General features: G+C 48.8%; 10 protein-coding genes across 10 annotated transcripts; 6 read left to right on the forward strand and 4 right to left on the reverse strand.

Annotated features, from left to right (window-relative positions):
* Nucleotides 1–2,518: 2,518 nt before the first annotated feature.
* Nucleotides 2,519–3,720, forward strand: BDR25DRAFT_323251 (PIG-P-domain-containing protein; the record flags this gene model as incomplete). Its single annotated transcript, XM_033692095.1, has 2 exons — nt 2,519–2,556; nt 2,754–3,720. The coding sequence occupies 2 exons, from the start codon at nt 2,519–2,521 to the stop codon at nt 3,718–3,720; spliced, it is 1,005 nt and encodes a 334-aa protein (XP_033551090.1).
* Nucleotides 3,721–3,921: 201 nt separating this feature from the next.
* On the forward strand, nt 3,922–5,791 carry BDR25DRAFT_120295 (phosphoglycerate mutase-like protein). The gene is made up of 2 exons (XM_033683696.1): nt 3,922–4,740; nt 4,793–5,791. The coding sequence occupies exons 1-2, from the start codon at nt 4,122–4,124 to the stop codon at nt 5,614–5,616; spliced, it is 1,443 nt and encodes a 480-aa protein (XP_033551091.1). The 5' UTR covers nt 3,922–4,121; the 3' UTR covers nt 5,617–5,791.
* Nucleotides 5,791–9,725, reverse strand: BDR25DRAFT_120291 (uncharacterized protein). The gene is made up of 3 exons (XM_033683695.1): nt 9,072–9,725; nt 6,692–8,981; nt 5,791–6,620 (listed from the first exon to the last, which is right to left on the reverse strand). Exons 1-3 carry the CDS (start codon nt 9,430–9,432, stop codon nt 5,966–5,968), a joined length of 3,306 nt encoding a protein of 1,101 aa, XP_033551092.1. The 5' UTR covers nt 9,433–9,725; the 3' UTR covers nt 5,791–5,965.
* Nucleotides 9,726–9,829: 104 nt separating this feature from the next.
* Nucleotides 9,830–13,969, forward strand: BDR25DRAFT_332375 (TPR-like protein). Its single transcript, XM_033692743.1, has 4 exons — nt 9,830–10,386; nt 10,443–10,900; nt 10,953–12,563; nt 12,613–13,969. The coding sequence occupies exons 1-4, from the start codon at nt 9,996–9,998 to the stop codon at nt 13,708–13,710; spliced, it is 3,558 nt and encodes a 1,185-aa protein (XP_033551093.1). The 5' UTR covers nt 9,830–9,995; the 3' UTR covers nt 13,711–13,969.
* BDR25DRAFT_351813 (thiamine diphosphate-binding protein) lies at nt 13,767–15,968 on the reverse strand (the record flags this gene model as incomplete). Its single annotated transcript, XM_033694916.1, has 11 exons — nt 13,767–13,934; nt 14,012–14,171; nt 14,248–14,367; nt 14,405–14,529; nt 14,568–14,925; nt 15,018–15,107; nt 15,152–15,321; nt 15,368–15,393; nt 15,429–15,698; nt 15,726–15,894; nt 15,957–15,968. The coding sequence occupies 11 exons, from the start codon at nt 15,966–15,968 to the stop codon at nt 13,767–13,769; spliced, it is 1,668 nt and encodes a 555-aa protein (XP_033551094.1).
* Nucleotides 15,969–16,001: 33 nt separating this feature from the next.
* BDR25DRAFT_351814 (uncharacterized protein) lies at nt 16,002–16,997 on the forward strand (the record flags this gene model as incomplete). The annotated part of the gene is made up of 6 exons (XM_033694917.1): nt 16,002–16,162; nt 16,214–16,500; nt 16,532–16,672; nt 16,736–16,799; nt 16,858–16,885; nt 16,932–16,997. The coding sequence occupies 6 exons, from the start codon at nt 16,002–16,004 to the stop codon at nt 16,995–16,997; spliced, it is 747 nt and encodes a 248-aa protein (XP_033551095.1).
* A 195-nt stretch (nt 16,998–17,192) lies between these two features.
* Nucleotides 17,193–19,347, forward strand: BDR25DRAFT_385722 (uncharacterized protein; the record flags this gene model as incomplete). Its single annotated transcript, XM_033697954.1, has 3 exons — nt 17,193–17,549; nt 17,742–18,561; nt 18,618–19,347. 3 exons carry the CDS (start codon nt 17,193–17,195, stop codon nt 19,004–19,006), a joined length of 1,566 nt encoding a protein of 521 aa, XP_033551096.1. The 3' UTR covers nt 19,007–19,347.
* Nucleotides 19,046–20,751, reverse strand: BDR25DRAFT_392019 (uncharacterized protein; the record flags this gene model as incomplete). The annotated part of the gene is made up of 9 exons (XM_033698179.1): nt 20,586–20,751; nt 20,416–20,544; nt 20,330–20,369; nt 20,023–20,289; nt 19,610–19,990; nt 19,459–19,575; nt 19,315–19,415; nt 19,214–19,284; nt 19,046–19,177 (listed from the first exon to the last, which is right to left on the reverse strand). The coding sequence occupies exons 1-9, from the start codon at nt 20,668–20,670 to the stop codon at nt 19,046–19,048; spliced, it is 1,323 nt and encodes a 440-aa protein (XP_033551097.1). The 5' UTR covers nt 20,671–20,751.
* On the forward strand, nt 20,703–22,276 carry BDR25DRAFT_351817 (uncharacterized protein; the record flags this gene model as incomplete). The annotated part of the gene is made up of 7 exons (XM_033694918.1): nt 20,703–20,890; nt 20,947–21,184; nt 21,219–21,346; nt 21,381–21,563; nt 21,603–21,635; nt 21,666–21,901; nt 21,993–22,276. 7 exons carry the CDS (start codon nt 20,703–20,705, stop codon nt 22,274–22,276), a joined length of 1,290 nt encoding a protein of 429 aa, XP_033551098.1.
* Nucleotides 22,277–22,883: 607 nt separating this feature from the next.
* On the reverse strand, nt 22,884–23,822 carry BDR25DRAFT_216733 (uncharacterized protein; the record flags this gene model as incomplete). Its single annotated transcript, XM_033684882.1, has 1 exon — nt 22,884–23,822. One exon carries the CDS (start codon nt 23,820–23,822, stop codon nt 22,884–22,886), a length of 939 nt encoding a protein of 312 aa, XP_033551099.1.
* Nucleotides 23,823–23,987: the final 165 nt, after the last annotated feature.

Genomic DNA, 23,987 nt, shown 5'->3' on the forward strand with positions numbered 1-23,987 from the left:
AATAATTACTAGTAAAATGTCTTAGTTTACTATAATTATAATAGTTGCTAGAAGTTATTTGTCTTTTAAGAGCAGGTGTCTAGCTAGGTTAACAGTGGGTAGCTAGGGTGGATTAGAGTACTAACATAGGTGCAGGTCAGGGTGCACTAGAATAGTATACTACCTTAGATGTATTACTAGAAACTTTCTAAGATTAATCTATAATAGGTCTAATATTAAAATGTTAAGTGTAGTTAATAGTTTAGTTTAAAATAGTAAAAGTAGTTTTTTTTATGTTATAAGCTATTAAGTAGGCTACTATTATCTTAAAAAAGCTTTTTTAAGTGTGTTTAAAACCTAAGTTTAGTACTTTTAAGCTAAGTAGTATCTTCTTTTATAAGTAAAAGAACTATTTTAACTTTAATATAAACTTTTTAATAGTAGCACTAATAAAGTAAGCTTTAAAAGTAAAAAATACTTTTTCTTTACTTATTTTTAAAGTTTAAAACACCTATTACACCTCTATTTCTTTATTATTAGTAATAAAGTAAGTTTATAAAAGCTTAATTATTTTTTTATGTTTTTAAACTAAAAGTTATCTAATTTAGCTAGGTATCTAAGCTCTAGGTATTCCTTTACAATACTAGCAGTGTGTCTCTATACTAACGCTATGCGTGCGCGCTTACTTTAATAGTAATCTAAATTAATATTAAGTCTATTTATAATAAAAGCTTACTATTATTTAAACATAAGTTTTTTACTGTCTATAAAGTTTTTAATTTTAAGTATATATTTAGTAAAGTAGCTTTAAAAAAGCTTAAAAGTGCCTAAAAAGTTTTTTACTATTAATATAGTAAAAGTAATTTAAGGCATTATTAAAAGTAATTTAGTAGTTAGTAGAAGTTAATTAAAACTAATAGTTTTTAATCTAGTTAGCTGCTTAATTTATGCCTTTAATTAAGTAACTTAGTTTTTAAAAGCTATACTGCTAAAGTTTAACTTTAAATCTAGTATATTTTTAGCTTTAAGTTCTATAAAAAAAGGTTTAGCTATTAAAGTTAGTAGTTATTTAGCTCTAGTAGTAAGCATTTTACCTTAGCTATAGCTAGAGCGTGTTATAAGCTTTATACTAAGGTCTAAAAGTAGTTAAGAGTTAGGTATTAGTAGTTATCTTTAATTTTAATAAGTTATTAGTAGTTTTTAGGTTTTTACTTTAGCATACTTTTTATAACTTTTCTAAAGGTAATTTTAATTATAAGGAATAAAAAGTTTTAAACTTAAAAGCTTTAGTTAGTAAAAAGTTTTTAAATTTTTTATTTATAATAACTAAATAATTTAATATAATAGTGTGTAAAAATAGTAACTTAAACTAAATTAAACACTTTTTAAAGTTAGACATAGTTAAATAAATAATTAATATAATATTATTAATAAGGCTGTTACTAGTAAGAGTAAGTTTTCTAATATAATGTAACAGTGTAGGCAAGACAATAGGTCTAAATGCAGTAGGAATCTACTTAGAGGCATATAGAAGTGCGTAGGGACTCTACACCTAGAAATGCTATTAACACTTATAGGCCTAGTACAAAAGAATATTAGAAAACTACTAAGCTAGCTACAGAGGCAAGGTGCAACTAAATACATAAAGGAATAGGGGTAACTGCAGGGGACTAGGTTAAGTCATGGTCGGGGCCGATACAGGGACCCTTTGGATAGGATCCGAGCGACCCGAGATGGAACGATTCGTAGAATCGTTACAACTAGATTATTTTACTAAAGGCGCTAAAATAGTAATGCATTTAGCTCTACTATTGTGTAATTAAGTCTTTACTCTTTAAAAAGCTAATAAAGCTGCAATAAAGTAAAGAGTGTGTAAAAAAAAGCAGATCTAAAAGCACAGAGATATAATAATTAAAGAAGGTGTAGATATAGTTGCTTAAAGAGACACATAGTAGCTAGCAGAGCAAAGTAAGCAGCAGAATGCATTAGCATTAGAGCAAAGTTAACAGGCTCTTGCGCGCTGTAGTGTAAGGCCAGGATGGCGCTTACGTGTAAGGCCGAGATGGTGCTTACGTGCGACGGGTATATATACTATTCTGTACGCAATAATTAACGTTGGTTGATTATTCGCACCTTTTTAGTTGTATTGGCGTAGTGGTACAGAGCTCCGTCCTTACATGTAGTTGCTATAAGAAGCCTAGTTATAATTCTTACACATGTAAAAAGAATACTATAGACGCTACTTTATCTTAAATACTTATATTTTTATAGTATTTTAATGCGTTGTTAAGTTGCGTTGTTTTAAAAGTAGAGAAAGTTAGTAAGGCTACTAACTTGCTTATGTTACCGACTCGCTTGTGTTCCATGTTATATACAAACGCGTCTAGGTTTGTAAGGAATTTAGGTGAGGAGAAAGACAGAAGCAAGAATGCTAAGGAATTCCTCTGATTAATGCCCTTAATAAATTGGTATCTCATCGTAGAGCTAGCCCTCAGGCTTCCTATCGCTACGCGGGGTACAGAGTGAAGGTAGCGTGTATATGGGTGGTCAATGCACCGCCAAGGAATTCACACAAAAGTACGCAATTTACTCCAGCGACTCCAAGCCACCAGAGCCTCAAACAACGACATGCCACCCCAGAGTCGAGGGAACGGAGTTCCTCCAGGCTTTCAGTCCAAATCCTCACCAAATCTTCCCACCCCTCGATCCCTCCAGACCTCCTCGACTGATCCCGGTCGTGATACCCCCAGCCCAAACACCAATATAACCACCAGCCCGCTTTCTTCAATCCCCAACACGTCCCCTTCCGAGCCAGCGTCTGTCGAAGACTACCTCCAGGACGATGTTCAGGACGACTTCTCTTTGAATCCCTCTTCAGAGTCCGACTTGGAAGATTCAGACAATAAACCATCAACTTCCCGGCAGCTGTATACGTCACGCTCCCATACCCACCTGCCACCGCATACGGCTACCACGCTCTTTCCTCCCTTCTACAACAGGCCGCCAACCCCGCTTCCCCCATCTCCTTCGTTGACATCCCTCCTCCGGCCTTCGTTCAGCACACAGACGTCGCGTCCCACCACCCCAGACTCGTCGGATGTTGATTTGCCCGCGGCCACTGGTACTGCTACGAATGGGACAAACACGCCGACGTCTACGACGACAAACCTAGCAAGCATTACTAAGTCGGCACGCCATGCGCCGATGGTGCCTCGGGCGTCGCCGAAGGTCCCTACATACGAGTACTATGGCTTCGCGCTATATCTGGCGAGCTCTGCGGCGTTCTTGATGTACATTCTATGGGCATACGTTCCCTCTCCTCTACTGCACCAGATGGGGATTCACTACTATCCCAACCGCTGGTGGGCGCTAGCCGTACCTGCATGGATGGTGGTATTCGTCGTGTACATATACGTGGCGCTAGCGAGCTATAACACTAGATACCTAACATTGCCACTGAGCAGCTGCGAAAACTTGGCCGATGAGTGCGCGCAGGTCGCAGTGATTGATCGGCGGACCGGGAAGATAGCACGCGACCGACTAGTCGGAAAAAGTAAGTGGCACGAAAACGACAAAGACGGCAAGGGCCAAAGCAGCTCGATCTCAGCAAATCAGTTTAGCGCTTCTGAAGACGTGGATTGGAAGAGACTTTGGAGCACGGGCACGGATGCGGTTATGGATGTGCCAATTGGAGGCGTGTGCGAGATTCTGTATGGACGGAGTCGCGAGCCAGCAGGATGATCCACCATGCATTGTCAGCTTTGTTCATCACTGCCGGACTCTTATTACGCGAATATCTCTCCCACTTGTGTCCGCGAGCGGGAAAGCCTGGAATGGCCCCAAAAGATGTGCGAAGATGTACCTCCAACTGCAAACCCCACGTCTGAGTACTAGAGGTGCTCCCGACTTCGGCAGGGGTGGTTCATTAGCTACCCCGCCCGTGCCATTGCTACCCTATCAGCAGCCATTTGAAGCTCGAGCTATCTCCGAGGATCAGTCCTGAGAAGGGAGATACCACTGCGAGAGATGGCTGGTATTTTCCAACCTTCTATCTAGCTTTCTTCTTCAGCTCCCTCTTCTACTTGCTTAATTGATGTTTGTTGCCCTGTAATACCATCAATTTAGCTCAATTGATTCCTAGAATGCAGCTCCTCCTTGCTCTACCCGTTCTTTCCTTGGTTACCGGAACTGAGGCTGCTGAGACCATTCTTGGGGCCTACATCTTCCATCGTCATGGCGACCGCACTCCCAAGTCGCTGCCACCAGCAAAATTGACTTCTCTGGGCTACGACCAGGTCTACTCTGCGGGCCAGTACTACCGCTCCCGCTACCTCACTGGACCTTCTAAGATCCGCGGTATTGACCCTGATGTTGTCAAGCTCTCTCAACTCTCTGTTACTTCCCCTGTCGACAATGTCCTCCAAAACTCAGCCATGGGCTTCTTGCAGGGTTTGTATCCGCCGGTGGGCGAGACTATGGCCAAGCAGCCGCTGAGGAATGGCAGTGATGTCCAGGCGCCGATGAACGGATACCAATTGATCCCAGTGAACATTGTTTCGTCCGGTACTGGTAGCGAGGACAATGGCTGGCTACAAGATGCTACTGGCTGTCAGAACGCGAAGTTAAGCTCTAATGGCTACTTCAGCAGCGCCGAGTACAACCGCCTCTTGTCGGGCACTAAGGACTTCTACGGGCGGCTGGTTCCAGTGGTCAATGGCACGTTCGACGAGAGCGATGTCACTTTCAAGAACGCTTATGTTGGTGAGTATCACTTTCTGCTTAATCACATCCTGGATTATTCTGACCAGATCAGTCTACGACCTCATCAATGTCGCTGAGATCCACAACACCACTATCCCTTCTTCCGATGTCCTCACTAATTCAACCCTCTTCCAAACCCGCACTCTTGCCGATGCCCACGAATGGGGCCTTGCCTACAACGCTTCAAGCAACATGCGCGCCATCTCCGGCATGCAACTTGCGGGCGAGATTCTTAAGTATATAAACAGCACTATTGTATCCGGCACTGCCAAATCTAGCGCCAACAAGCTCGGCATCCAGTTCGGCGCCTACGCTTCTTTCCTGTCCTTTTTCGGATTAGCCGATCTGCCAAAAGCGAGCCCGGATTTCATGGGCGTACCAGACTATGCGAGCTCCATGGTATTAGAGCTCTTCACCAACGTAGATGTGCCTAGCGGAAGTTTCCCTAGCATGAACGACCTTCAAGTGCGCTTCCTCTTCCACAATGGCACCGCTTCGAACTCGAGCGAGCCTGTGGCTTACCCCCTTTTCGGCGGCAGAAATGACGCCCTCTCCTGGAACGACTTCTCGAGCGAGTTGAGCAAGTTTGCTGTTCGCACGACGGAAGATTGGTGCCATAAGTGCGGGAATACGACTGGAACATGCGCACCGTATGCACCTGCCAACAACAGCCCTCCCGCCAATTCGAACAGTAGTAGTGGAGGACCCCACATGTCTGCTTCCATTGGAGGCGTTATCGGCGCCTTTGTTACCCTGGCGTTTATTCTGGGGACGTTGGCTGCAGTTATGTTGTTGGGTGGACTGAGGCTCGTGACTAAGAAGGCGCTTGCTGGTCGCTCTACCTCGACTTCGGAGATCTCGATGCAGAAGGCGTAGATTGCGGAGGGACGATGTAACCTACGGTATAAAGAGAGAAGGAGAGGGCGTTTGGAAGGAAACGAACAGGTTAATGGTATACGAAATAGATTATTGGAAGATGCTGAGCTCTCGCTCAATGATGGGCGAGGTGGCGAGTGATGGCATACGGACGGGCATGGAATTGAAAGATGTAGCAAATGCCTCAATATGAACAAAACCTCACAAATCCTCCCTCAACCCATGTGTCTCAACTCCACGCTACCATTAGTGCAAGGCATAAATCATCACCCACACGTACACACACGGCTCCAAACCAAACTCAATATTACGCACTTCTAACCTACAACTCCCCCTCGGCCTTCTCGGCCTAGTACATAGCCTCACTGATCTCCAACAACCCCTCATCCAACTTCCTCTTCGCCTGCACTCCCACCTCCCGTCTCTCGCTCCCCAACTTCTCAGAATAACACAACTCCACCAGTCCCTTAACAACCTCATACCCAAACCTCTCCCCCGGCACCCCAAACCCCCTCCCATATTCCCGCGCTCTCGAAATTACAGCATCCGGGCCTGCTGTAAACAAATCAAAATACAGCGCTGAATAAGGCATTGTGGCTTTTGACGACGATGAGATATTCTTTAGGTTTTGTTGGAGCACGAGGATGTTGAGTTGCATAAGCGCACACCCGTTGCCGTTTAGTGCCTTTATATGGGTGGTGGTAAGGAAGAGGAAGGCGGTATCAAGGAGGGGTGAGAGGTGGGCTGTTAGTAGGGGGATTTGAGTGGTGGGGATGTGGAGTTGGAGCTGGGTGTCGATGTTTATGAGGAGCGTGTTTAAGGAGATAATGCCCGGGGAGGGCTCGGGTTGGGGGAGCGTGAGGAGGTAGTTGGTGGAGGTGGAGGGTTGGGGGGAGAAGGTGACGGCGAGGGAATGCAGGATTAGGGTGCGAAGGGAGATATGTAGAGTGCGGAGGATGAGGGTGCTGAGGGAGAGGTAGGAGGTTACTACTTGGTCGAATGCGCTAGGGTGGGGTTAGAACAGTACAAACAAGAATGAGAGGATTAGGAGGCAAGGGAAGGAAGAGGGTCATACGAAGCAGTTTCCTTATTCAACGGAAGATACACCGGCACACCTTCTGTGCGCGGTTCTGTCGATGTAAGAAGTGTCCATCGCCGATTATGTCTTGGATTCCCTGGCTCTGCATTCGAGGAATCCGTCGCACGGTCGCTAATATGCCGGAGTTGAGCGACCTTTGTGGCGAGCCATTTCATGCTCGTATACAGCAGACACAAACTCGTAATGCTCTTTTTATCGCGTATCAAATCTGCCTCGTCGATCGAATCTTCTTCGACTTCCTTTATCAAAAGAGTGATCTCTTTTTCTACCAATTCGGCTGCTTTATCAGGTTCGGCCTGGAAGAGCGAAGATACGACATCTGACAGTTCTCCGGATTCGGCGAGGGCGGCAGATGCTTTTATTCTTCTCCCGTTTTGCTTAGCTTGACTGCGGCTCACAAGCGCTTTATACCATCCACAGCACTTGTCGTAATACGTCTGCATTTGCGTGATGATGAGTTGACTGAACGCCTGATCGTGCGGAAGATTATCCAACATTTTACAGAAAGCGGTGATCAGGGTGAAGAACTTCGCCGTGCCCTTGAAGATGGGCTTTTTGGAATGCTGCGCCCATTGCGGCTCCGGCTGGAACGCGTCGATCTCGATGAAGGTCTGCGCGCAGAGTTCGATGAGAGTTTCTTCGAGTTGCGGGTGGAAGACGTTGACGAGGAAGTCGTCGAGAAAGGAGGTCAGCGTGCTCATGACGATGTCGGAGCCGGGGGGTACGACTTCTTTAAGTCTGTTGAGGAAGTCTAGGGAGGGTGGGAGGAGAATGCCCATGTTGAAGACGCTGGGCTCGACGAGGAGTTTGTGGCCGGTTGCGCTACCATCGAGATTGGTAGCGTTGTTAGCGGAGAGATCGTCCGGTCTTTTAGAATCGGAGACGAGGCCCGGGACTGAGGACTTTAGGATGAATTCGAGGTCTTCGCGCTCAGTAGTGAGTTCGGAAGATTTAGTGTCCATGTCCGAGAGCTTGAACATTCGCTTGTTTCTGTCCCGGGGCGCGCGGGAGAAGACGCTGCCTGTGGGCGTTTGGCCTTGGCCACCACTATACAAGAGGTCACCGTCTGTTGCGAGATAGTCATGGAGGAGTGAGCGCATCTCGCTCTGGTATAGTTTCCACAACTCCTTAAACCCTCGAGTCAACGCTACACTCGACGAATCTCGAATGCCTTCTCGACGAACAATTCCGGCGACAACATCATGGATCACTCGATGGCTTTCTGCAATGGCCTCAAATCGGGCATATAGTGTCCACAGCAGGTCATTGAGCAGGCCGGTTCGGAGGTCCTCACTGTGGACGTCCGTATCAGACTTCCCGCCTTTACGCGTAGCGTATGCTTGCAGTATACTAGGGTGTCTCTGTGAAACCTCGTTGTTTGACTTTTCAACCACCTTGAATAGCTCGACGGGCAGGCGCTGCTCGATAGTATCCACGGCTATGTCCAAGCGGTTCATACGGTTGAGGGATTCAACGACAAGTTGTATGTATTGGAATGTGTCCGCTTCTGGGTTTCGAGGAGAATCGTCCGTCATCGGCTCAGAGGTATCTAGCTTATCCAGGAAGTGGTACAAAAGTCTTCCCCTAACATCCGTCTGAGCACGTTCCGACAACTCGCCTTTGGATTGGTTCTGGGCGTACACTTTCCACCTATCCTCACAATATGGTGATTTTAAGTAAAGATGGTTATGTAACTCCTCGATTAAGATGTCCGTTAGGGAATGCTCCTGGTTACTGAGGTATATCCGTAGGTCACTGAGGGCGCCGATATTCTCCATTTCCGACTTCCGTATCATCCGTAGAGCATTCTGGAGAATGTCGACAGCGGTCAAGAAACGCTTTTCAGAGATGCGGGCCTCCAGCTTGTCAGGTACAAGCTGCAGTTGTTCTATTATGTTCAACACCTGGATCATCTCGTCGTAGTTCTGTGAGGCTGTTGCGAACTCCTTCAATTCAGGCTTTGTTGTGGAAAGATGGGATTTCGCTTGTGTGAGCGAGTCTTTGAGGTTCCTGACACGGTACTGCGACTCCTGGATGCTTCTTTGGATTTTGTGGAATGTGCCAATGGAGCTGTTAAAACCCTGATGGTGCTCGTTCACAATGGCCTTGAGCGCACGCTGCAGCTCTTGGTGGGTTTGTTGGAATCGATCATAATCCTTTGCAAGCCCCAGAGAGCTCGGATCTAACAGCTTGAGCGAGATTTGAACTGGGACACATTTCTCGTTGGTCATGAAGTCCCAGTTCTGCTGTATATACCGCAGAATCTCTGCCAACATGTCAGCAAAAGCCCCATGCACCTTGAATTGGTTCTAATAGACTTCACAGCTATTCATTCTAGACTGGACCGCGTACTAACCTTCCATCTGGTGACTCCCTGCTCCAAAGCGGCCGGCGCCAGGGGCAGTTTGGCTTCTACTCTGACTGGAGTCACTTCCATAGCTTCCATCTCTGCTCCTACGCTGCGTGGCTCGCGACCGTTCTAAGCTTGTGGGCCTTTGCACATGTGGAGTATCGTCTTCTTGCGGCTCTGCAGGGGAGAAAGCCCCGTAGCCACCAGGGCGGCGGTTGCGACGCGATTCGCCGCTGGGCCGCCGTTGAGAGCCATATTCATCGTCCACCGCCCCAAAGTTCCCGTAACCACCATTGCTGGAGAATCCATTCGTATAACCTCCCGTGCCGTTAGGGCCCGATCGAAGAGAGCCGGGGAGTCGTGACATGACGGTATTATGCGTCGCGAAGGGGGTTCGGTAGGCTAGGAGAAGGCTCCAGGGTCATGGTGTATACAGAAGGGTTCGCGCGTCGGCCAAACCGTCCGAGGGAGCTTCACTACTGCGGAGGGAGCTTCGGAGGTTGCATTAGAATGGTAATGGATCTGATCAACTTCAGGGTAGCCGCAACAATAGCAGCGCCAAGCAACTCAACACGATGAATCGCGAGGACACGACAGCGAGCGAAGGCGGTAGAGAGTAGAGCCTGCCCTCGTGTTCGACGACCCCTCGCTTTCTTGTCCACTCTCTGGTGAAACGCCATTCATCCTCGACAGCGCGCCAAGACATTTAACTCGCCGCAAAGTTTCTCCGGCCCGCTGCGCTCAAAGCTCCATCTCGCCCTCACCTCAATTCATTGTCCTCACTTTCAGCGTGGGCGTCGGCAAACCTCGCGTTTCTCATTGCTACCACCCTTCCAAGCATGGGCGCCCCATAATAAACACCCAACCCCACCTCGGAACAGGTCCAGCTTCCAATCCCTTTCGCGTTCTTCTCCATCGCACTCCTCCAACATGGCTTCAACGTACGATCAAGCGAACGGGATGAACGGCCACGCCGCTCTATTTCCTCCCCCGCGATACTCGGAGATTCCCCCGGCAATCTCTGTCGCAGTCGCCGAAGTCGATGGACCAATCGATGTCGAAATCTCCCTGGACGAGGACATCCAAGACGACCCGACGGAGCTCTGCACGCTGCTGGAAAATGAACAGAGCGACAAGAGCACGTGGGTCAAGGTCGCCATTGCATATGCAAAGCACAAGAAGCTCGACGTTGCGATAGAGGTGCTGAGCAGGGCCGTGGGCGCCTTCACAAGGGCACGCGCAGAGGACAGGCTGAGCATTTTGAATGCTCTCTGCTGGTTGTATCTTCTCAAGTGCCGCGAAGCTCCACGCGTCAAACCTGGTATGTCCAGCATCCTCTTTCATAGTTATATTGGACTTGGATGCTCACTTTTACAGACGGCCAACTGCCTTCCGAGGCCAGGACCAAGGATTTCTATATGCAAGCCGCCACCAGCGTTCTCAACGATGCATCCCGCATCAGCCCGTCATACCCCCCCCTCTTCCTCGCGCGTGGTGTCCTCTATCTCCTCCGTGCATCTCTTCAAGCGCCCTCCACCGCAGCTGGGCCGGGCCAGATCAGCGCCGAGCGCTTGGAGACGCTGAAACAAGCAGCAAAGTGCTTCGAAGATGCCCTCCGATCCTCAGGCGGTAAGAACTTGATGGCCAAGATGGGAAAAGCCAGAGTGAATTACTCCATGGGCAAATGGGCGGATGCCTTGAAGCTCTACCAAAACGTATTGGAGAGCTCTCCTGACTTGATTGATCCGGACCCACGGATTGGGATTGGATGCTGTTTCTGGCAGCTTGGCTTCAAGGATGATGCAGCCGGAGCCTGGCAGCGAGCGCTCGACCTGGTAAGCACTCGGAGTCGAGGCCGACTCGAAGTTGGTCGCTAACTCTTCTCAGAATCCCAAGTCAAAAGTCGCCCTCATCCTCCTCGGAATCTACAACTTCCACCTTACAGCCCGTCTTCCACCTTCCGACCCACAATTCGTAACTCTGTCGAAGAAAGCAATGGGCCAATACATCGCGCCTTCATTTCAGCTGGACAACAAGTTCCCCTTGACCTGCGCAACCCTCGGCAGCTGGTACATTGTGCGAAAAGGACTCGACAAGGTCGAGGTTCTTGCTCGACGCGCCATCGAACTGACCGACGTCAATGCCATTGCCAGTGACGGCTGGTACCAGCTTGCCCGAAAGGAGCATCAGAACGAAGACATTACGAAAGCCATGGATTACTACACAAAAGCTGACCAGGCCCGCGGAGGCGATGAACGAGGCTACATACCCGCCAAATTCGGCTCCGCCCAGATGAGAGTTCTGATGCAGGACAACGACGGAGCCAAGTTTCGACTAGAGAAAATCCTTCAGCAGCAGCCCATCGTAGAGGCGCAGACTCTACTGGGTACCCTTTATGCAGAAGACGTCTTCACTGCCCAGACGACAAAGTCAAAAGAGGATAGATCAGCCGAGCTGAAAAAAGCACTGAAGTATCTTGAAGATGTGAGCAAGGCCTGGAAAGACCCGAAGAAGAAACAAACGCCTGACCAAGCTGTTCTCCTAAACCTCGCTAGACTCTACGAAGCTGATCATCCCGATAAGAGCCTTAAATGCCTAGAAGAGGTTGAGCAGATGGAACTTGATGAAATCCCTGAGGAAGACTACCCTGAAGGAATCGAGGACGATGTTTCAGCGAAGGCGGCACTCAGGGAGCTCTTGCCCCCGCAGTTGCTCAACAACATGGGCTGCTTCCATTACCAGAGCGAACGCTATGCCCAAGCCAGGGATCTATTCCAGGCTGCTCTCAATGCTTGTGTGAAGGCCGCAAGCAAGGATGAAACAATCGACACTGATGCCCTCGTCACCACTGTCAGCTACAATCTGGCTCGGACCTACGAGTCAGAAGGAATGCTAGACCAAGCGAAGGAGGTATATCAGGGGCTTCTGAACCGACATGCCGATTACATAGACGCCCAGATTCGACTTGCATACATCAATTTGCGACAGAGCCCAACCGATGAAGGCCCAAAGGCAGTTGCGGAGCTCTTCTCCGACAAAGAAAAACAGAAGAACCTTGAAGTTCGAGCGCTCTACGGATGGTATATCAGCAAATCCAAGAAGCGGACTCTGAATTTTGCCGAGGATCAGGAGCAACGACACTACAAGCATACACTCCAATTGTGTGACAAGCACGACCGATATTCCCTTACGGGAATGGGCAATATCCACTTGGCCATCGCTCGAGAGATGCGGAGAGACACTGAACAGGATAAGGAAAAGCGCCGAAAGACATACGAAAAGGCTGTCGAGTTCTTCGACAAGGCGCTGCAGCTGGACCCAAAGAATGCCTATGCCGCCCAGGGTATTGCCATTGCCCTGGTGGAAGACAAGAAGGATTTTGCGACAGCTCTTCAAATATTCACCAAGGTGAAGGAGACGATGAAGGATCATAGTGTCTACATGAACCTGGGCCACACCTACTGCGAGATCAAGCAGTATGCTCGCGCTGTTGAAAATGTATGTTAACCGAATGTGTGTGTCCGGTTCAACCACTGACCATCTGCAGTATGAAGCCGCTTTAGCCAAAGAGAAAGCGCGCGACCCAACAATTCTTGCCTGTCTCGGACGAGTCTGGCTCCTTCGAGGAAAGCAAGAGAAAAGTGTTCAAGGGATGAAGACTGCCCTTGATTACTCAAAACGGGCGCTCGAAGTGTCACCCGAACAGATCCATTTCAAGTTCAACGTCGCATTCGTTCAATTCCAAATCGCGCAACTCATCCAAGGCCTCCCCGACTCACAGCGCACACTCGCCGAGGTCGAGGCTGCAGCCGCTGGCCTCGATGAAGCTATCGAATCCTTCACTGCCATTGCCAGATCACCCAACCCACCCTTCCCAAAGAACGACATTGACCAACGCGCAAGTATGGGTCGGAACACCATGCGCAAACAGCTCGAGCGTACCCTCCAAAGCCAACGCAAATATGAAGAAGAAAACGCTGCAAAGCTCCAACAAGCCCGCGAACTCCGCGATGCCGAGCTCCGGAAACGCGAAGAGGAGAGACGAAAAGCAGAAGAAGCGGCTGCGGAACAGAAGCGCAAAATTCAAGAGGAGCGGCAGAAGATAGAAGAACGGGATCGGGAGTTTATAGAGAAGCGTCTAGAAGAAGAAAAACGACGACAAGAGTTTGTTGAAGAGATTGAAAACCGCAAGACCGAAAGGAGCAGTAATCGTAAAAAGGGCGGCAAGAGGAAGAAGAAGGGTGATACGGATGAATCTGAGACTGAAGGTCTAGACTCAGACGCTGCTGACCGTCCTAGGAGACGTAGGACCAGTGCGAGCGGAACAGAGGGGCTGTCAGAGACAGAGCGTCCGAGGCAGAAGAAGAGGAAATTGGAGAGGAAAGGTGGGAAGCCGAATAAATTCAAGTCGGATGAAGTCATTATCGACAGTGACTCGGAAGGTGAGGCTGATCTTCCGGCCGATGAAAATGGTGCTGGTAGCGCTAGAGGAAGCAGTGAGAGTGCAGATGAAGCGGTCTCAGCACCCCGTCCCCGCAAGACTGCTCGTGTCATCAACGAGGACGAAGACGAGGAAGAGGCGGGTTCTCCGGGGACTCAGAACAACGGTAATACAACTATGGTGGATGAAGATGAGGACGAGTAGCTCCATCTTTCTTTTTTGCCAGCCCGGGTCTGTGGCTTAGGTGATTTTTGTATGCATTAGCGCTCTGGCGTCTTTGGAAATCCGTTTTCATATTCCTCCCGGAGATCAATCGGCGGTGGACTGGCGGATCTATATTTGGTGAGATGGGTACTGGAATAAAGTTCAAGTGTGTTGTTTGTTTGGGAACAAACACTTGCTAAAATCATGTAATTGAGAGTGTTTATCTTTAACCCACCCCGTCCATATAGCTACTAGCTACACATGTCAGTAGCTTTTCTATATTTCGGTTGCGTGCTCTAACTATCCCTAGGACAATGACGGAAAGAGACCCGGGACTTCGGTAGACGTCAAGGCGGAATGGGCGATACTTCATATCCAGCTTCAAGCGGATACGGCTGGGAAGAGAAGTGGGAGGGTAGGATATCGAAGGTGTTGAGCTAGAAAGGGGCGGCTGGGGTTCTCTCGGAAATAGGTTGATTCAGGATCTATGCTAGAAATAGGATAATAGACGTTAGCTAGCCAGGCGCCTGTAGCTACGGTGTGGGATCGGCCATTAACTGCTGGCCCACTAGCTTCAAAGCCAGTTTGAGGTTTGTAGCCATGCCTTCTCTTACCAATCTTATATTCACTAGCTTCAGCCCTTTCCTAAGCTGGAAGCTGTCGCGGTGCAGGACTCTCTGTAGTTCGCTTCCACGTGCCTACGTCGTGGGTTTCGATATCATATGACCCATCATCAGGAGCACCCATCCTCTCAGGTGCTTTCAGATACTGCCACGGTACAACATCATTATATTCAGCATCCAACCCTTGAATCAGCCGCTCGAAGGTGTAGCTGTCATTGTAGTGATGAAGATGACCGCATCAAGCTTATGTCGAATGAGAGTGCTAAGCTCCTGTGTTGTAGCCTGGAAACTGCCATCGCCCTGGAAGAAAATGGTGCAGCTACCGGTTTGGAGTTCTCGTTTCGCGAGAGATATTCCTTGGGTCGCGGGAAGCATGTGACCGATGGATAACCAGATTCCGGAATTAATCAGTCTAGTCTTTGGAGGGAGGACGAAGTCGCGGCTGCCCATGAGTGGAGTGTCATTAGCACAGGCAATGATATCTCGGGGGCGGAAAAAAGAAGATAAGCGTAGGTAAAAAGTGTCCTGGTTCATGGGGGCCAAAGGGTCAATGGGAGGGAGTGATTTTGCTAGATTTCGGATTATGGGAAGGCTTTTGTTCGTTTAGATTTGCTCGGGTAGATTCGTAGAGCTTAGCCGGTCCAGAGGCTTCCTCATGAAGTTTTTGATGTGGAGGTTATGAACTATTGATTCTGCAATTCAATGCTCTTTCGACGAAAAGCGATGGCGATGTCTTTCCTCGGCACCGTGGACCAGCCATGGGTGTTTGTGTCACTGAGCAATGGACTGAACAAAAAGGCTAGATCTGCCGAGTCTACGTATGGAGTACAGTCGAGCGATCCGTAATTGCCAGCATGAGCCCCGTGATAGTGGGCAGGGTTCCATTGATGATGCCACCTCTGAAGGTCAGGCCGAAGGTAAGGAAACCAGTTATACGTGCAAACTCGCTAGCTTCGCATGTGATTCCCATATAGTGCTGCAAGGCCATCTATAAGAATGTATAGCTGCTCCGAGGAATATATTCTTTTGAGAACCGAATCCACAACCACACTCTCGAACTCTTCCCCATTCGAAGGAAGAGAAATGTCTAGAGACGTGTGTAATGAAGACTCAGGTACTTGGACTCCAACCATATCAGAAGGTATTTCGATATAAACACGCCGGCTTTCCTTAATACATTTCTCCAGACCCCCCGATCAAGAAGCCCTAGAGCCATGGAAGGGTCGAAAAGGCCAGCTTGCGCAACGGTAAATCTCTTGTAAATATCGGTATACACCCGCATATCCCCATCGCATACACTATGGTGTACCATAGCCTTATCTCCGTTTGCCTTTCGGGCTGCGGTCCCCACAATTGAACTACTGGCTCAAATTCTGCGTACGATCCGGTAACGGCATGGAGAGCTGACAGTTCCCATATGTTGTGAGAGTGCTAAAATTCCTTTGATCCGAGCGTAGCCATCCGCGGCATATCCGGCGTTTAGTCCATTGCAGTTCCCGATCCATTTGAGACCCGCTGGCTTGAGGAGATCTGAGGCTCGCAAGAAGTAGTCACCGGGACTCTATAGACAGACCCAACACTAAGCTGTCTAAGGCGTGTAAACATGTCCTGGGCCAAGCTCACCGTTATGCTCATGCTGAAACTGGGGGATTGTTAATTTAGTCGGAAATGAGGCAGAGAAGCATGCAAAGCTGGGGTCCATATCGAACTTCGGTAACTTTACCAATATATCTGCAGACTGAGAATCTTAAAGGAGCAGTGAGAGCATTCGCATTCTGCATGCTGAGTTGTAAGCACCAGAGTCGTTTCAGGTTGAGGCGAAATGCCATGTCATATTGTGCCTTTCCGGATTAAAACAAGCGCACTCGGATTTATCTCAGCATCCGATTTCCATCAAATCACCCTCAATTCTCCCTTCGTCCATCACCGTCATCAACACCAAATCCTTCATACCTCAGTCCACACTTGCATACACACCGTTTCAATCCAGTATCGGAGAATTATTCGGCTCTATGCGCCGCACCTGTTCTTTGGGTCGACCAAAATCTCTTGAAACGCATGGTGCCGGATATCAGATTCGCCTCTGTCTCTGCTCATGCCCCTGACCTATTGAGATGCCTTACGAACAAAAGCAATCTTCCATGCATACGTAAGAGGGCACCAAATTGTCCCTAGTAGCGTGGTTCATCATGTGTGAGCCTTAGCCACGGTAATCTCCCGCAACCCTAATCTTTCTTCTGTTCTGTCCACCGTCCAGTCATTTCTTTCAACGTCTCATCTTTCCCAGTCGAGCATTGATTCTATTACAGGACACCTCAAGATTGTTCGACCTCAGTCTCGTGCAAAAGCTTGGCCCTTCTGACCCACACGCTCCGTCAATCACCGTTCGTTATTCATGACAGCTCATGAGTCGCAAACCCGGAATCTAGTCGCCTTCATTGTGCTTCTTGCGGCCCAAAACCACTTGTGTAACTTCTCTCTTATCTACGCTTCTAGTCTCTATATGCATGGTGTGATGTGATAGTTCAATTGGCACACGTCGTCAACCATGGGTCAACTAGGATGAATCGTGTCTCTTGGCACGGAGAGCATATGTAGCCGCTGAGGCACTCCTCGCGAAGCCTTGAGCCAGCGAATTCATTCGTATCAGTCGTTCGTTACTGAAGCCATGTTTGCTGCTGATGGCGGTGGTTGGTGGTAGTGAATAGTCCTCTTTATTAGTCTTATTTCAAATTTCCCACGCTTTTTGCACGATTTGTACTGCCCTCGCTTCCACTTCCTCGAGAGCTGGGCTCTCTTTATAACACACCCTAATCATAATATCCGCCTCCGCAAAGAGACATAACGTTAATTGCCAAAATGACAGCCTCACTCTCGTTTCCACAACTTTCGCTTGATCTTCCTAACTCTCGAATGAGCGTGGACTTTTCGAAATTCGCAACAGATTTCAGCGCTATAACAACTGGGGAGCCTGAAAGATATAGGGCGCCTTTAAGTTTGGACAGGATACATCCTCCGTCATATCACGACAATGAACGACGCGCAAACCCTTACGGACCCTCTTTACCTCAGGTCACGGAGGTGGGAGAGGTAAATACAATCCCTCTTTCTCGACCGAGCTCATTCAGATGGAGATGGTACCCGTTGTCAAGAACCGTGTCGAACGCATCGACAGCCTCAAACACAACTACAGCTGTCTCTTCAACTTTCTCCAACGTGCGTTTAGCTTCCACCCATACCTCCTATAGTTTATCGTACACCAACTCCCGCCCGATGAGCCCTTTTCCCGGGGAAGGATCCCACTTATTGTCATTGCCACCATCAATTCTAGAGAATATTCTATCGTATACGCTTTCCCTTCCACTGACCATCTCCATCGGCCCTGATGTTGATAACCGACATCTCCAGCTTCGATATCATCGCGCCGGACTAGATCATGTAAACCTCAAGCAAGTCTTGAACCACCCGATCTTCTTAGTTTCTCAAGATTTCCGGAAGGCCACACTCGAGATCATTCATACAAGATGTCAGTTTGTTATCGATCTCCATAGTATCTACTACACCAATGTAAGATCTACCGTCGATGCCAATCTAAAGAAACATCAAAAGTTCTGGATGTATGGCACACCACAAATGGCCAAAAGTTCTCTCCGAAGCCTCTCCAAACTGCACATACGGCTCCCTGTTCCAAGTACCGAGGCAGGTGTCCGACGCGGCCGAGACGAGAAGAATTGGATGGATGGCAGTGACGGGAAGGGTGGGGGTGGCTATCGAGTCAAGAGCCTGAAAAAAGAACAAGAAGATGCCTTAGAAATCCAGAAATGTCTCACGGCTATCGTAAATATGGTCATGGCATCGCGAGACGTCTTCCTTGAAGCTCCACCCCTCACTCGAAGCCTCAGTACATTATCATCTCTTCGTCGCAAGCGCAGCACTAGAATTGAAAGAAGTAAAAGCGCTCAAGATTTTCGCCCTAGAACGGAACTGATTGAGGACCTGAGCGGCGTGCGGAAGCCGCTGAAACGCCTGGAGATTGTGTTTGTCAAGCGAAGTCCGTCGGCTTTGGTGTTGCAGGAAGTGTTAGGTTTTGTGCGGGAATTGAGAGCTGTGCCGGTCACGGGTTTCTCAAACTATTACTTTGAACTTAATGGTCAAATGATTATTTGGGCAACAAAGCGGAGAAAGCGATGGCAAGGGTTTGAACCAGACGGGAATAGGCTTCTCAACGGTGAGCATTCCTAAACGAGCCCTTTCCTTATCTGGGCCCTTGCTAATGTGAGCTAGATTTACAAAGACTCACGGTCCCTGAGAAACCTATCGAACCATTAAGCTCTCCGAAGGAGTTCAAATATGTAGGAGTGGATAAGAAGAGTCAGCAGCTTCGACTCCTGGACTCTGCGATCCGGAAGAGTGCGATTGTACTTGAGGGACCGAAGGTTCCGGAGAAGGATTTTCCTCCCCCACCGCCAATCCCTGAACGCTCTGTTCGCCGAAAACTATTGCCTCGAGCGGAGGCAAAGCTGAGGAGGAGAGTGGATAGTTTCGCGTTAATAATGGAGGAGGGAATGACTGAACTAGGGTCGATCGGGACGGTGACGACCGGGCATGTTAACCCGCCTACAATTGAAGATTTGCAAAAGATTGCGAGGGATATTAAGGAGGGGAATTACTAATAATGGGCTAATGTGCTATGGCTGAAAGGAGGAATCTTTTCAGATAATATGTTGACACTCTCTGGAAGTATAATCAAACCTGCTCATCCATATAATTGCCTCATACCGAATCCATAACTTGACTCGCCACCTTTTTTGGCTAGTGTCCACACCACACATTCTTAAAGCATTCTACACCATCGTTGCCACTGTATCTAAAATGTGAACTCTGTACTCCTTCTCCCCTCTCTCTCGGCATACTACGTTGCGCTCAAATTCGTACAAAACGTGCTCACGGCCTACGCGCCCTGATTCACAACAGCGTCTACCATCGGATTGAAAGTCTAAGCGCCGAATTCCGTAAACTTGACGTTGTCGGATCGCTTCAGATGCTGCTCCAAGCTTGCATCCACTCCAACAGGTTTGTAGTCTTTAATGATCGCGGCTTGCACATCGTCAGGGTACGGTGTCACAAGCCGCAACTTGTCAACTCCAAATTTTCAACGCTTTGTTGAACGCACATCGTTCCCGGAATGTCCATTCGACTTGTGATGGTCTTGCATAGCTCTTCGCCAGCAGCGAACCCTAGCCTGAGGATATACCGCTCCAGCTTATAATATTGACGGTTGCATGTGCCAGGAGAGTTGCCGCTTCAATGATCGCTTAGGGTTCGAATTAGAATAGAGCAGTCGCGGAGGAGTCAATGGTGGTGGCCGGGAAGCAGGTGGGGTGTATGGTGGTGACGGGGGGGATTGAAATAATAGCGGTCGTAAGGAGCTCGAGAGCGATGTTTGAGGAGGGCACGAGGATGTCTCTGCGGATACTCTGGGCAGTAGACACTGTAGCAGAATCATGCAGACGAGATTTTTGTGTCCTCGAAGTAGATCTGTGGTAAGCTGCAGTAGTGGGTCAGTTAAAACCATGAAGAGGTCGACCATTTTGAAGGCTCTCCTATTTCTCCGGTAGAGCAAACCAGGAGCCTTTGCCGCCGGCGAAGCCTCTCGCCTTGCCAAGATGGATATCAGAAGGAAGTCCACGAGCAGAATCTGGCGTTCGGTGATTGCCTAGTAGGCAGCCGATAGGGCAGCTCCTCTTGATTCAGAATGCTAGTATGCTGATGGCGGTTTGTTCCACGTGACCTTTTCTTTGCGTTTTCCACTTCCGCTTTTATGTGCAGAGATGTCGTCTCAAGACTCTGGGGTGTTTGTTCGAGAAATTGAGGTTGGATGAAAACGGACTTTACGAAGGGGCCATGGTGGATTTCTGTTCTGTCACATGAATTGTTGGTCGCTGCCCAGCTGGTTCTTTTAGTCTCGGAACGACAGAACAACTCCACATCAGGACATATCTTCATCTTCCATCCATCTTATTCTCACTAGCCCCTCTTATCGGGTCTTGCGGACGCAGATCTCAAATATATCGAGTGGAACTCCTCAGTCCTTCAGCTGAGCAACGGTGGTGGGAGTACGAACGACAATACATACACGAGAATGTTTTCATCTCCAGATACGGCAGTCGCGATACCTTCCTGCAAACCTCCTTTTTGCGCGCATCAGCACCTGAAACGGGTCGGAAGAATTCTCGCATTGCTTATTTCAACGTCTTCTTATTCGCCTAACCCCATGTCTTGTCGTCGACAGCTCCCGCAATTTCCAGGTGGGCAGGCATCTAATGGGAGGCAACATCGTCGCACCTTCATTTTGGGGATTGATCAGTGATGTCCTCCTGCAGAAGCTCCGCGCACCGGAAAACGAAATGCAACGTGCATCTTGTTTCTAAGTTTAAACTTAAGCGACAACGCATTCGCTTTTGTGTCTCCATCAAGAGCTCGAAGATTAGCATACGTACGCCTCCCGCGCTGACCTTGGTCAACTGCTGCCCAAGCCTTGCGCTGGGTTGCAAATCGTCAATATCTTTCGAAATTCAGCGCTAGGTTGAGATCATTTCGTCCGATATCTTAGTGTTCAGCTTCAGGCTTCAGCAGCCTTACCGAGAAATTGCAAGTGTAGAACGTGCTGGACTGCTGATCATTTTACAGGTATGAGTCGAAGAAAAGGGGGTTCGCGAAAGTGGCCGGGAAGCTTGAAGAGACGAAAAGCGGGTGCATTCATTGGTCCTCCAATTCGTACCGTAGCAACCCGACAGGCTACGAGCAAAGGAACGCTCGGCATACCGCCGAATGACTTTGAATCTTCCATGGTTCAAGAAATAAGCTACCGACGCATCCGTAAAGACACCAAGCTGCGACGCCAAGACCGCCTCGCTCATTTCGTCTGACCATCCATCGTTTTCGGATGGTCCGAGCGTCGCGCTGAAAAACGCCCCTTCATACGAAGCATTCCAAAACAAAATCCTCGAGGCGTAACAGCCGTTTTTCGGTTGGTGAGCACCGCAGCCACGGCGTTGCCCGGCCTTTGCATTTCATTCGCTGTGCATCGACTCCAGACATGCCAGCCCCTTTTTTCAACCACGATAAGGTGAAGTCAGGTCATGTTCGAGGTCTTCTCGTGCACAAGTTTCACCCCGTCTTGTATGCCACCTGTGAACATCCTCAAATGATATCCTACCTATCGATACAGTACAGGTCTAGCTTTTGATACATGATCCCTGTACTAAGTGGCTTACGGCCAGGACCTCCTTGCATTACCAGGTCCAGCGATAGGGTGCATCTCATTTGAAGTCTTGCACAATTGGGAACCGGTGGTTATGATACGAGTGGGCTGAAGCCTCGAAGGCTGTGTGTGGGCAGTTGGTCCCTGCACGAGGCAGGGGAAAAAGGGAAACGGGGGTTGCTCTTTGCCTGGAACTATATATATGGTGTGATGCCCTCGCTCTTTGTTGCCTATCGCTCCACCACACATACATCCGGTCGATCCTTTCACACGCCACGACGCTCCTTCGCCAGCAAACTTCGACGTACGCCGTTCTAATATCTAACTAATCTTCTCTTCTCAAGGTACGGTTGTCCACTCTCGGATCTCTTATTTCACGGGGTGCTAACGGCCAGTGAAGCTTCATTTTCAACCCTCAAACCCAACCTCCGAAACAATGGCCTTCAACCAGGAAACCGTCACTCAGCACAAGGATGCCGGCAAGCACGGTGGTACCGCCGCCGAGATGGCCGCTAAGCAGATGGGCCTGGGTGCCTTCAGCAAGAAGATCGGCGAGTTCGTCAACAAGCTGATCGGAAAGAAGCAGAAGGAGGCTGCCGACAAGAAGGCTGCTGAGGGCGCCGTCCCTGGTGCCGCTCCCGGTGCCGCTCCCGGTGCCCCGCCGGCCCACCCTCAGTAAATGCTGTGTGCAGGATTGCGTATAGTGCGAGGAAAGTGTGAGTTCTCTTTAGATCTAATGTTAATGAATAAGGTTTAACATTATTTCAGGTCGTGAGTTAGATGATACCTGCTGGGACAATGTCAGAAGTTTTGGAAATTGTGTAGGAAATGGTCGGGGTTTCGTTTGTTGAGTGGTGGCTGTGAAGTCTTGATACCGAATACCCAATCCGCTTTTTGAATCAATGATTCTATTCCCTACGTCTGTCCATGTTTTGCTTTTGTCTATATCTGTCCTTGCCTTGAGATTTGAATTCTACGTGTCATTCCTAGGTTACCTCATCTCTTCGTCTCCGGAGGATGCACTCGATACTCCACCATACAGGTCAACATCCATCTTCTAATTTCCGTTTCCAAAGACCTGAAAATCTTGGGCCAAGGATTGTCCGTGCTCGGTTCCTCACGGAATGTCTAGTAGTATCGTCCTCGTGGTTATTTTTTATCATGTTCAGTCAGTGGGGATTTACATAGTCGCGGTTGTCCACGGCAAGTCTACACGAGAAGTGGAGCTCAGTTTTCAAGGTTCGCCAGGGTCGCAATTTCGTTGTCGAATGTTAGAGAAGGGTTCCTCACAAATTTTCATGAGGAGCAACCACTTCCCCACCGAGATCCCACAGAGTCCCATCCTCAGCCTTCGACCTTACCCACTCTTGGCATGTTTCAATAGAAACGTCTCCGGGACAGAACGTCCCTATCTTGTACAGCATAACTGTAACCTTTCCACCTGGATCTATTTTGCTCCAAGGAATCTGGGCCAGGTGTAGGGGTAGTATCGGGTCTTCCCCGATATATATAATGAGGATTTTTAGACGAAGGTCGGCGTTTGGGCTAGCATTGAGGAAGAGGGAATGTTTAATGTCGACGTCCGAGAGCGAGTCCGCACGTGTTAGGACTAAGGTCTCCAAGTGGGGCATTTTCGCAATGTTAAGCCAGAAACCCATATCAGCGTCAACATTGTACAATCCCAGGCGTCGGAGTTTGGGCCACGATTGCCATACTGAAGGTTCGCTACCGTGATGTGTCAGGTCAAGGAAGAGTTCATCTCGCACGCTAACGAATTCTTCAAGATTCTCTAGCCGACAGAAGCCCGCCCGTAGAATGCGGCGGACATCGAGGTGGTCGTGCTCCGGGTACAAGCTACGTAGAGGAATATCAATAATAAGGCGCGTGAGGCTCGAACATGTGTAGAAGAACAGTTCCCGAACCCAGGTAGCGGTTGGTTGATCATCAATGGTGTTGCCAAATGGAGCCAGTACGAGAGCAGTCGTATTCCGCAACTCTGGATCTGTTGGAATCCCTAGGAGGAAGGCACGAAGTCGAGGCCCGGACGATAGGTAGACACAATACTGGCGCAAGTAGCGGGAAGCAACTCTACATGTTTCCCGACACACTAGGGTGAAGGATAATAACGTCTTTGTGATTGGGTGGGAGGATGGGAGAAAGACGTCAGGGTTGCTTGGGAGCAAACAATGAATTACGTTGAGTACGAGCTCGATGGGCAATGGCATTGGCTTTTCCATTGTGAGCTCCTTGCTCAACAATACAGAGGGAGTGAAGCGGACCTCGGGGAAAGATGGAAAGGTAGCGGCACGATAAGGTAATCGGCGGGAACCATACCGCTTTTAGGCAAATGCGCTATACCAGTTCAAGATATCCCGAAACTCGCTGTAATT

This window comes from Lindgomyces ingoldianus (genome assembly GCF_010093535.1).
Source record: "Lindgomyces ingoldianus strain ATCC 200398 unplaced genomic scaffold BDR25scaffold_7, whole genome shotgun sequence".
Classification (NCBI taxonomy): domain Eukaryota; kingdom Fungi; phylum Ascomycota; class Dothideomycetes; order Pleosporales; family Lindgomycetaceae; genus Lindgomyces; species Lindgomyces ingoldianus.

Excerpts from the sequence above, each read along its gene's own strand:
- BDR25DRAFT_120295 (XM_033683696.1), top strand. The coding sequence starts at position 4,122 with ATGCAGCTCCTCCTTGCTCTACCCGTTCTTTCCTTGGTTACCGGAACT. Across the intron at positions 4,741-4,792 it reads TTTCAAGAACGCTTATGTTG|TCTACGACCTCATCAATGTC; the intron begins GTGAGTATCACT and ends TGACCAGATCAG.
- BDR25DRAFT_120291 (XM_033683695.1), bottom strand. The coding sequence starts at position 9,432 with ATGTCACGACTCCCCGGCTCTCTTCGATCGGGCCCTAACGGCACGGGA. Across the intron at positions 8,982-9,071 it reads AGGGAGTCACCAGATGGAAG|AGATTCTGCGGTATATACAG; the intron begins GTTAGTACGCGG and ends ACATGTTGGCAG. Across the intron at positions 6,621-6,691 it reads TTGAATAAGGAAACTGCTTC|CGCATTCGACCAAGTAGTAA; the intron begins GTATGACCCTCT and ends ACCCCACCCTAG.
- BDR25DRAFT_332375 (XM_033692743.1), top strand. The coding sequence starts at position 9,996 with ATGGCTTCAACGTACGATCAAGCGAACGGGATGAACGGCCACGCCGCT. Across the intron at positions 10,901-10,952 it reads GGCAGCGAGCGCTCGACCTG|AATCCCAAGTCAAAAGTCGC; the intron begins GTAAGCACTCGG and ends AACTCTTCTCAG. Across the intron at positions 12,564-12,612 it reads ATGCTCGCGCTGTTGAAAAT|TATGAAGCCGCTTTAGCCAA; the intron begins GTATGTTAACCG and ends GACCATCTGCAG.